Here is an 11091-nt window from a genome sequence, read left to right on the forward strand (position 1 = left end):
AATAGGTCAAGCGATTATGGGGAAAATGAGTTATGAAGGAGGAAAGTAACCTATAGCCAGACAAAAACTATCATGCTCCATGTTCAATTGCTTTCATAATAATTAACATGTCTAATTGACATGTCTGTAACACTTAATGGTTTACAACATTCTTTCAAATACATTATCCTCATGACAGCCGTGAGGGGTAGGATTATTTATTCCTATTCTGCATAAAAGGAAACTAGTGCTCAGAGAAACCATTAAGAGGTAAAACAAAGACATGGATTTAGGTCTTCTGATATTTTTTAAACTTTATTTATTTTTATTTTTTTACCAAGTACATAAAGCCCAGATTGATTACAATTTTGATGCCCCTTTCACTACACCACACAACCAAAATTCTTGTCAGCCAGTTCCCCTTCTAATAGCACTGTCCTGCCCTTGATTTAGGACCTGAAAGAGAACAAGGTATATGAGGAATTGAAGGAGACAATGAAATGGGAGTTGGGGTAGGAAGGGGGTGGGCGTGGGGAGTGAGGGAATGGGAGGTGGGAGGTAGCTGGTAGTTGGACCTAATTACTTTGTTTGCACTGGGCGCCTGTAATCCGAGCACTTCGGGAGGCCTAGGCGGGCAAATTACCTGACGTGAGGAGTTTGTGACCAGCCTGGCCAACCTGGCAAAACCCCGTCTCTACTGAAAATACAAAAAAAAATTAGCAGGGCTTGGTGGTGGGTGCCTGTAAGCCCAGCTACTCGGGAGGCTGAGGCAGACAGGAGAATTGCTTGAACCGGGGAGGTGGATGCTTCGGTGAGCCAAGATCCTGCCACCGCACTCCAGCCTGGCAGAGCGAGATTCTGTCTCAAAATAATAATAACAATAATAATAATTACCTCATTTTCAAGACCCAAACATCTCTCTGGCCCCGTCAAATATCTCTTTTCCTGCATACCTTTTTTTTTTTTTTTTTTGAGACGGAGTTTCACTCATGTTACCCAGGCTGGAGTGCAATGGCGCGATCTCGGCTCACCGCAACCTCCGCCTCCTGGGTTCAGGCAATTCTCCTGCCTCAGCCTCCTGAGTAGCTGGGATTACAGGCACGCACCACCATGCCCAGCTAATTTTTTGTATTTTTTTTTAAGTAGAGATGAGGTTTCACCATGTTGACCAGGATGGTCTCGATCTCTTGACCTCGTGATCCACCCGCCTCGGCCTCCCAAAGTGCTGGGATTACAGGCTTGAGCCACTGCGCCCGGCCATCCTTTTTGATATTAATTTCTGAAAGATAAGTATCTATAACTACATAAATATTGTGTAGTTGGTGGTAAGGGAGTTGAGGCTGGAATTTCGCACAGGAAATTGTAAAATGACCTAAAAAGTAATAATTAACAGTGAGTGTTTACTATGTGCCAGGTACTGTTCTAAGTACTCTACATATATTAACTCATTTAATTCTCACAGCCCAGAGGTAGGTGTGTTACTTATCCCCATTTTACAGATGAGGAAACAGGCACAGACAGTTTACGTGCCTCGCCAAAGGTTACACAGCTAGGAAGTGGCAATCCAAGTGGCAATCTAACTGCGGCAATAAGACCATAGAATCTAAGTATACGCAAAAATCATTCTGTTGAGTTGATTGGAGGGTTTTTTTTTGTTCCTACTGTTTCTTTGTCCTGGGGAGAGAAAGATTATGCCTTTTCCCACCCATGTGAAAAGGGGTTTGTCAAAGCACTTAATAATAAAGTTATTAATCAACTCACCCCCAAGTGAAAAGGTGGAGACTCTTTTCCCTTATATTTATTTACATCCCAGAGGATCTCTTGCCTGTCGTTTTTTGCAATCCCTATAGATCAGGCATGTACCCTCAAACTGCTGAGCACACCCGTGTGTGCACCTGTGGCAATGCCATATACAGTCATGCTCTGGCCTGAGGCCGCGACTTCCACACTGCATTTCTGGTATATTCACACACCGTTAGGAGGGAATATGGAACAGGACATGGGTATTAGAAAACACACAAACGTGTGAAGATTTGCTGGATGTTGCTGTGTCCAACCTGCGGCCTCTGTGGCCGGGCTAAATAAGCTCAATATGTGTCTCCTTTGGGTGTTCCCGAGTGTGACGCAGTAACACAACAATGGCGTCATCATGAGGTCACTGCAGGACATGGGGAAAGGAGCGGGGAGGGGCCCTCCTTCCACGGGCGGAGCCCTTTCTACCCAGCTCTCGGAGCGGCTCCCTACCCGCCCCTCCCGCCGCCTCCCCTTCACCTAAGTTCCTCCACAGCCGCCTTCCTCGAATTAGCCCTCTCCAACTCCGACCACAGAAAGCTCAGCTTTCAACCCAAGCTTTTGGAGTTGAGGCTGCCGTCCTGATGAGAATCTCCAGAAACCCTGCCCCTAGTTTTAAGTTTCGCCCAATAAAAAACCTAAAAGAGGGGACAGGAGGCGGGTCGGTGACGTAATGCCGATTGATTGGCAATGCAGGCCTTGGACGTCCAGGATTAGCCACGCATTTCGCCAATCCAGAAGTAGGGGTGGGACGGTGCAGGCGCAGAGAATTGGGCTTGGCTGGCCTCGATTTAAAGAGACAGAAGCTGTCGGGGTCCTGCAAGACGGTCCCCAATACCCTCCCCCAAGTCCTTGGGACCACTTGGGTCCCCAGAACTGGGGAGATGGTTTGCGGCGGCTTTGCCTGCTCCAAGAATGCGCTTTGTGCTCTCAACGTGGTCTACATGGTGAGGTTTTGGAGGTGGGGGAAGCTTCAGGGCGGAAAGGCGCAGTAGGGAGAATCTCTAGGGTACTTCCGGTGGGGAGAGGGGTGTATTGGGGGTTCCAGGAAGATTCCCAGGAACTTCCGGCGAAGAGGGAATTCCTGGGGACTTCCGTGGGAGAGAGGGATCTTCCGGTTGATGAGGGGGTTTGTCTGGGGGTGGGAGAATGAACTGAAAGCTGTGGGCTTATGTTCCATCCCTCCTTCCTGTCAACCTCAGTTTCTCCCAAAGTAGAAGTGATGGGATGATCCTAAGGGTTCAGTCTTTATATTCACACTACGATCCCTGCCACCTTCTACCGCCCCCATCCCAGCCATTCTAACCTTTGGGAGTGCCCAGGGATGTCCCTGGTGTGGGTAGCACCACCCCCATCTCCCATTCACGGACCATTCCATTATTACTTTTTTCTCCCCCAAGTCTTCTTGTAATGGCCTTGGGCTGTGCTGCATGCTAGAATTCTTGAGGTGTGTTCTGCTCTTTCTTTGTAGCTAGTGGGCTTGTTGCTCATTGGAGTGGCTGCTTGGGGCAAGGGCCTGGGTCTGGTGTCCAGCATCCACATCATCGGCGGAGTCATGGCTGTGGGAGTGTTCCTTCTCCTTATTGCAGTGGCTGGATTGGTGGGTGCTGTCAACCACCACCAAGTCCTGCTGTTCTTTGTATCCTGACCTGATGGGGGCAACTGGGCTCTTGGGAGGGCTGATGTTAGAAGGGCAGGGGACCTCAGGGATCTTGGACACATCTGCTTGCCTTGCCATCCCATAATCTACAAAACAAGAGCTGACTTTATTGCTTTCAGTTTGACCTGGTGGTGTAAGTTCTATGACTAGATGAGACCAGGCAGTTATAGATAGAACATAAAGGAATCTAGGACTTTTTTCCATAACCTTTCCTCTCAGTACATGATCATTCTCGGTTTGGTCTTCATCTTCCAGTTTGTTATCTCTTGCTCATGTCTGGCTATTAACCGAAGCAAACAGGTAAGACAATGCCCTTTAAAGTACTTACTTGCTTTTTAAAATTTTCCTCTTACCCTCTAACTCCTTCCTTAGTCTGGCCCCAACTACCCAAAGATCATCCTTAGCTCCACTGCCTCTAGCCTCCTGGGCTATTTGCTTCCTCTGGGATGTCTGGCTAATTTTCCGTGATGATCTAGAGAAACTGAAAAGGTAGATATTTATCCTGTCTATAATTGTGGCACACCGTTATGCTTCTGGTTGACTTCCTTTGCTGGACTAGTGAAATTGGACTTGAACTTATATCAGGATCCAGGAAGATTTAATTTCCCTCTGCCCGTATCCTCCAGACAGATGTCATCAATGCTTCTTGGTGGGTCATGAGCAACAAGACTCGGGATGAACTGGAAAGAAGTTTTGATTGTTGTGGCTTATTCAACCTCACAACCCTGTATCAACAAGATTATGATTTCTGCACTGCAGTGAGTGTGTTGGGGGTGGTACGGCAGCCAGGGGAGGTAGGAAACTGGGTAAGGACAATGCCCAAGTTGGCAAATTTAGTTTGAATGTCATTATTTCTCTTTCTAGAAGCCATCTTGTATTGGGGCTGTTGATAGGGGTTAGATACAGAGGCTGGGGAATTAGCAAAGTGGGATTTTAGTTTGTACGACACTAGTCAGATAACAGTAAAGTTTCTAGGGACATTCAGCATAGGTATTGGTGACTAGCAGCTTTACATTAGCAACTTTGCATTCTTCACACACGTTTTATCCTCAGATCTGCAAGAGCCAGAGCCCCACATGCCAGATGTGTGGAGAAAAGTTTCTTAAGCATTCAGATGAAGCCCTGAAAATCCTAGGGGGTGTTGGACTCTTCTTTAGCTTTACAGAGGTAACATTCTCCAGTTCCCTCATGTACATCCTTTTTAACTTGAGACTGAGAATTGACTGGTGCTTATCTCTCCCCCTTTGTTCCAACAGATCCTTGGCGTTTGGCTAGCAATGAGATTTCGGAATCAGAAGGATCCTAGAGCCAACCCCAGTGCCTTTCTATGAGACTTTGGATCCTTCTGACTTCTCTTCTGCTCTTTCTCTTCCTCCCTTAGAGAAAAATCTAGGGTCTGTAACCCTTTTGGTTTGAGAAAAAGGCAAGGCCCCTTGTCATATCCCCTAAAATTGATGGAATAGCAAGACTTTATACCTGGACATATTTTAGTGGGAGCCAGACTATAAGGAATAAAAGGAAAAACTTTCTCCCTCTCTCTAAGAGGATATGGGAAGCTTCTGGGAGTGCATAGAATGGGACTGGGGTCATTCTTAGCTGTTTCCCCTCTTCCTCCGTCCATATGCTAGATCACCTCAACATACCCTGGTGTGGCTCTAAGGGTAAATCAGGGACAGAGCCAAGGAGAAAACCACCAAGAACTCTTGCCTGTAATAAGTAGGACCCAGTTTGAGAAAGTTCAATGAATATAAAAGCCATTTAAAAATCCTTTTTTTTGATACGGAGTCTTGCTGTCACCCAGAGGGAAGTGCAATGGCGTGATCTCGGCTCACTGCAACGTCTGCCTCCCGGGTTCAAGCAATCCTCCTGCCTCAGCCTCTCAAGTAGCTGGGATTACAGGCATGTGCCACCACACCCAGCTAATTTTGTATTTTCAGTAGAGACAGGGTTTCACCATGTTAAGTCAGGCTGGTTTTGAACTCCTGACCTCAGGTGATTCACCCACGCTGGCCTCCCAAAGTGCTGGGATTATAGGTGTGAGCCATCACGCCTGGCCTAAAATCCATATTCAGAGAAGGAATTTCAGTTTCTTTCTAAGCTTTGTCAGTCCAGGGGCTCCACTGACTGCCTAGGCCCTGTACGTTAACCAGTCTTTAAGATTTTGCAGGAAAGTCCCTTCTTCCAAGTGGTTTTTCCAAATCGCACAATGGCCAAGCCAAACAGAGGAAGAAACATTAAAAAAAAGAAAAAAAGACCATTTTTTCTTTGTTTTGTTTTTCCTGTATAAAAAGAGACCCCCAATATAAAGGTAGGGAAAGGGACACGAGGGAACATACCCCTTAGTGTAGAGAAATAGGGGGGCAGAAGGAGAGGCCTCAGAAGGAGAGGTAGGAGGGGAATGTCATTAAGGCAGCAAAGTAATCTCTGTAGAAAGATGGAGGTGGAGCCTCCACAGCCTCAGAGACAAAGGCAGAGACTGCCCTCTCAGTGTCCAGAGGGGAAACGGCAGCTTTTCTTCCTTCCATGGCAGCCACTTCATTGCTCACTCCGGATTACCTTCATCCTTATGTAGGTAAGAGTGCTGCAGAGCTCGGAAGGCAGAGATTCGCTTGTGTGGGTTAAAAGTCAGCATTTCCTGAGGGGAGAGGCAAAGGTCAGAAAACTGAAAGAGACTTCTGCCCACCGGTGACAATACCTGGGATGGGCTGTCTCTTTTTGAGACAGTCTTGCTCTGTCGCCCAGGCTAGAGTGCAATGGTGTGATCTCGGCCTACTGCAACCTCCGCCTCCTGAGTTCAAGCGATTCTCCTGCCTCAGCTTCCCGAGTAGCTGGGATAACAGGCATGTGCCACCATGACGGATTATTTTTGTATTTTTAGTAGAGATGAGGTTTCATCATTGTGGCCAGGCTGGCCTCAAACTCCTGACCTCAGGTGATCCGCCCACCTTGGCCTCCCAAGTGCTGGGATTACAGGTGTGAGCCACCGCGCCTGGCCAGGATGGGCTCTCTTTTACATCTCTCTCTGTGGGTGGCTATTTGCAGCTGCAGTAAAAACTACAGCCCATCTACCAACCAAGTTTCATTAACCACAGTGGCCAGGGCCCTGTGTACTGCTCTGCTTCTTCCCCGAGTCCCTCCCTGTACCCACAGCCATCTCCAGTACCAGCAGCAGATGTGCTCCCAACTCCTCCATCTCAGGTACCACCGACTGCACTGGGCGGGGCCCTCTGGGGTGAAAGGCTCCACGGGGCAGAGATACATCTCGAGGCCAGTCATCCTCTGGTGGCAGCCCAATCAGGCTATGGGGGACAGGAGAGCTGTGGTCAGGAGGGTCCTCCAGTTCCCATCCCCATGGAGAGAGCCAGTTGCCATCCTAGGCTCAGCAGAAAGAGGACTCAGAATGGAAAATCTTTTTCTCCCATGTTGGTCACTTACTCAAAGATTTTGCCCAACTGGTCAGCTTCAGAGTTTCCGCAGAAGAGAGGCCTAAGGTAAGAAGAGACATAAGGTAGCTGTCATTTTCAAAGTATTAGTTGAATGGTTGTTACTACTTAGTAGCTCAAAATAGAAAGTATAGTGAATAAAGACCAGTAATTCCAGCACTTTGGGATGCTAAGGTGAGACGACTGCTTGAGCCCAGGAGTTCTAGATAAGCCTGGACAAGCAAGACCTTGTCTCTTAAAAAAAAAAAAAAAAAAAAAAAAATGCCAGGTGCCGTGGCTCACGCCTATAATCCCAGCACTTTGGGAAGCAGAGGTGAGCGGATCATGAGGCCAAGAGATCCAGACCATCCTGGCCTACATGGTGAAACCCCGTCTCTACTAAAAATATGAAAATTAGCTTGGCATGGTGGCGTACACCTGTCGTCTCAGCTCCTCGGGAAGCTGAGGCAGAATTGCTTGAACCTGGGAGGTAGAGGTTGCAGTGAGCCAAGATTGCACCACTGCACTCCAGCCTAGCAACAGAGCCACACTCTGTCTGGAAAAAAAAAAAAAAAAAAGCCATTCATGGTGGCGTGCACCTGTAGTCCCAGCTACTCAGGAGGCTGAGACAGGAGGACTGCTTAAGCCCAAGAGGTAGAGGCTACAGTGAGCTGTAATTGTGCCACTGCACTCCAGCCTGGGTGACAGAGTGAGACCTTGTCTCAAAAATAAATAAATAAATAAAAAACAAAGAGAATAAAGGGATATGAAGTTCCTAATTCCGGAACATTTTAGTGCTTCCCATTATGGGCAAGGTAGTCAGTAGAACTCAAGTAAAAGAATGGGGCCAGGTGCAGTAGGTCATGCTTGTAATCCCAGCACTTTGAGAGGTAGAGTTGGGAGGACTACTTGAGTGTAAGAGTTCAAGACCAGCCTGGGCAAGATACTGAGACCCCAATCTCTACAAAAATATTAAAAAACTAGCCGGGCATGGAGGTGTGCACCTATAGTGTGAGCTACTTGGGAGGCTGAGATGGGAGGATCACTTGAGCCCAGGAGGTTGAAGCTGCAGTGAGCTGTGATCATGCCATTACAATCTGGCCTGGGCAACAGAGCAAGACCCTGTCTCCAAAAAAAAAACAAAGAAGAATGGGAGGAAGGGTTTGGATGTGGTTTATGAACAAGAGATTTCGGGAATTCTAGGTGGTCTAGGGTATGTGGGTCCCATACTTTCGACGAAACATCTCAGCAAAGATACAGCCAACACTCCACATGTCCACAGGTGTTGCATATGTGGACTGCAGAAGAACTTCGGGAGCTCGGTACCAGAGTGTAACAACCTAAAGGGAACAGGAAGAATGCATGGGGATCCCATGCGTTACCATAATATACAACTTACTTGACTGAACACATGAAGCACATGACTTCTCAATTGCTATGGGCCACCACTCTCCTACTCCCAACCAGAACCCATATTGGTACCATCTTTCTACTGACCACGGGTGTAAGTGCCATCTGGTAGCTGTAGATTCTGGCCAGGCCAAAGTCAGCCAGCTTGACTGTTCCACCACTTGTCACCAGAATGTTCTCTGGCTTCAGATCTCGGTGAACGATGCAATTGGCATGAAGAAAATCTAGGCCTCTTAGAAACTGGCGCATCAGATCCTAGTTCAGAAGGGGGAGGTACAGATGCACTGGAAACTAGGCACCATCCCTGAAATCCCAGGAGGTTCGACTACAAAGGTCCCAATTCACCTCTCAATGCCTACCAACCCCACTCACCTTGATGGTCTCGGCTGGCAAGCCTGGTGGGGGTGCCTTGTCCAGATACGTCCTTAGATCTTGGTCTACATGCTCAAACACCAGGGTTACCTTGATCTCTCGGTCAGTTCGGGATGTGGCACAGACATCCATCAGCCTGGCCAGAGTAAATGCTCACTTGTCAATCCCCTTTAACCCACATGACCTCTCATTATTTCCTCTGGGTCCCCACTTCTCTCCAGATCACCACACCCCACCTGTAGGCTGTCTTTTCCCTTTATTCCCCACTCCCAACCCTCCACCACCTTCTCACCGGACAACGTTGGGATGCTCAAAAGCTTCCAGTCGCCTCAGTAAGGCCACTTCACGAACTGTGCTGACGGGAAGGCCTCCTCCAGCTCCTCCATTGGGAACTCTCACACTCTTGAGGGCCACAAAGTGGCCACTGTGGGGATCACGGGCCTTGTACACTGTCCCGTAGGCACCGACACCAATTTCAGCCACTGGCTCATATCGAGAGGTAGCCATTCTCAGATCAAGGGAGACCCTACAATCACAAAGACTCCTACCACTAAAAGTCCCTTACAGAGTTAGGATGGTATGAGCCTGCAGCAACAAAGGAACTCCCAAGAAAAAGCACAAAGAGCAACACCAGCATCCCATCCCCCGCTCCCAATCTTCCTTGGGCCGGCCCGGAGATAACACAATGACTCAATACCAACCCCTGCAGCCACGTGAGGCCCTACAATAAAAAAATGCCTTTTCCTTTGGGACAATCGCGCCCCGCATAAAGATCACACATGACACACGCCTTGCATCGAAGATCTTACACTTCAGTCCCTAAAATTACACCTTCCCACGACCACAAAGGCCCCATTTCCCGCCCTTGAGCGACCCTTTCATAACCAGCTCGCGAAACGCACGCGTAGAAAGCTGGGATGGGGAGGGCACTGGTTCTTATTCCTGGGAAGGGGCTGCACTTACCTCACACCAGGCCGGGGTGCTGCGGCGGCGGCCCGTTATCGGGGCCCCGGAGCCGGTTCCTGCGGCCCCATACACCCGAGCTCGGTCCCGGGCAGCTGGACGCAGAGGGCCCGACCATAGACACAGGCCGCAGGCTAGAGAGGCCCCCTCACCCCCACCCTCACCATGTGACCAGATGCCAAAGAGGCGCGCGGAAACTGGGAGGGCGGGGCGAACGCCGGACGTTCTGGGCACGTGACCGCCACCCAGGCGCCGAGGGGCGGCCAGGAGCCGCTTTGACTGGGAGGAAAGCGAAGAGCGTAACAGGGGCGGAGGGGGCGATACAGCCATGTGATCTGTTGCTATCACACGTGACCGCTTGACATTGCTCTGAGGAGCAGAGGTGTGGTTACGCGGCGGGCACGTGACTAGCTGCCACAACCCCGCTGCGGGGGGTGCTCGGTAGGGGGGAAGAGAGGGTGGAGCCCAAGGCGGTGCCATGGCAACCCAGGCCACCCAGAGCCCAGCTCCCAGCTGAAAGATTGTCTCACTGGTCTTTCACCTGTCTACATTGGGGAGAGGGTGGGAGTTGGGGGACCCGAGGTGGTGCTATCACCTTTTTGCTCCACCGTGAGAAAACATACTCTCATTTGTGCCATTGTTTCACTCATTCATTCTACAAAATTGTACTGAGTGCTTGTTTCCAGTGTGTATGTGGGTTTTTATTTTGATTTGTTTTTGGTGTCTGTCACTGGCTCTTTAAAGTAGTGGTACGACTATCTATAAAGATGTAGCCAACAATGGGGTCTTATAAAATAGGGAGTAGACAATGCCCACTGGAGGGCAAAACTTCGATTAGGGGATGGAAAGAAGGCAGATTAATACAGTAAGACAACAGGAACAGTGCCCTCTAGTTCCCAACTTCCAAAGCTCCCTGGAAGTGTTAATGCAAAGACTTGCGGCCATCTGGCAGAGAAGTTATTGATGAGCAGGAGACAGGAATACTTGACCTTTATGTTTTTTGTTTTTTTTTCAGTAGGAAGATTCTATGGTTATGTGAGATTAAGATATATGTGTGTGTATATATACTTCTAGGTATATATATATATGTATGTTATATTATTTATTACATGTAGTATATAGACAGGCACATGTGCAAGGAAGTTACCACCACACCCCCTGCACCCTCCAGACAACCACAATAAATGGGAATGACGTGCTCTTCTGCAAACTTGTGACTGCTCATTTGGAGTCCCTGTGCTTCCCTCTTTTTCCCTAGTGCAGCTTTCTTAAGCACTTAGCACCATACAGAACACACTTTTTCCCAAATGGCCTCTGCCCACAGACACCTAGGTTGACACAGGTAGATTTCTCCTACTTTTTTTGTTTTACTGGCTCCAAGGTCTTTATCTCCCAGCCCTTTAGGGGTATGGGAGTAAAGGAGGAAAGTGGTTAGTGTCTCATTTGTGAGAATTGAGAATTTGTCTTAAAAATAATATATATATATATATATAT

The 11091-nt window shown here is 48.4% G+C and overlaps 2 protein-coding genes across 4 annotated transcripts; one reads left to right on the plus strand and one right to left on the minus strand.

The window, feature by feature from the left end:
• Nucleotides 1-2386: 2386 nt before the first annotated feature.
• On the plus strand, nucleotides 2387-5689 carry TSPAN31 (tetraspanin 31). 3 transcript variants are annotated; one of them, XM_017536254.2, is made up of 6 exons: nucleotides 2387-2717; nucleotides 3242-3409; nucleotides 3650-3730; nucleotides 4057-4188; nucleotides 4484-4597; nucleotides 4687-5689. In XM_017536254.2, the coding sequence occupies exons 1-6, from the start codon at nucleotides 2655-2657 to the stop codon at nucleotides 4759-4761; spliced, it is 633 nt and encodes a 210-aa protein (XP_017391743.1). In that variant the 5' UTR covers nucleotides 2387-2654; the 3' UTR covers nucleotides 4762-5689. The 3 variants fall into 3 exon arrangements, with proteins under 3 accessions (XP_017391743.1, XP_017391742.2, XP_037597172.1); XM_017536253.2 differs by having other exon boundaries at nucleotides 2495-2731; XM_037741244.1 differs by lacking the exons at nucleotides 3242-3409; nucleotides 3650-3730 and having other exon boundaries at nucleotides 2508-2717.
• On the minus strand, nucleotides 5667-9940 carry CDK4 (cyclin dependent kinase 4). The gene is made up of 8 exons (XM_017536252.2): nucleotides 9598-9940; nucleotides 8927-9160; nucleotides 8635-8770; nucleotides 8350-8517; nucleotides 8083-8192; nucleotides 6866-6916; nucleotides 6594-6729; nucleotides 5667-6065 (listed from the first exon to the last, which is right to left on the minus strand). Exons 2-8 carry the CDS (start codon nucleotides 9139-9141, stop codon nucleotides 5973-5975), a joined length of 909 nt encoding a protein of 302 aa, XP_017391741.1. The 5' UTR covers nucleotides 9142-9160; nucleotides 9598-9940; the 3' UTR covers nucleotides 5667-5972.
• Between the last annotated feature and the right edge of the window lie 1151 nt (nucleotides 9941-11091).

Source organism: Cebus imitator, unplaced genomic scaffold, assembly GCF_001604975.1.
Source record: "Cebus imitator isolate Cc_AM_T3 unplaced genomic scaffold, Cebus_imitator-1.0 Scaffold96, whole genome shotgun sequence".
In the NCBI taxonomy this organism is placed as follows: domain Eukaryota; kingdom Metazoa; phylum Chordata; class Mammalia; order Primates; family Cebidae; genus Cebus; species Cebus imitator.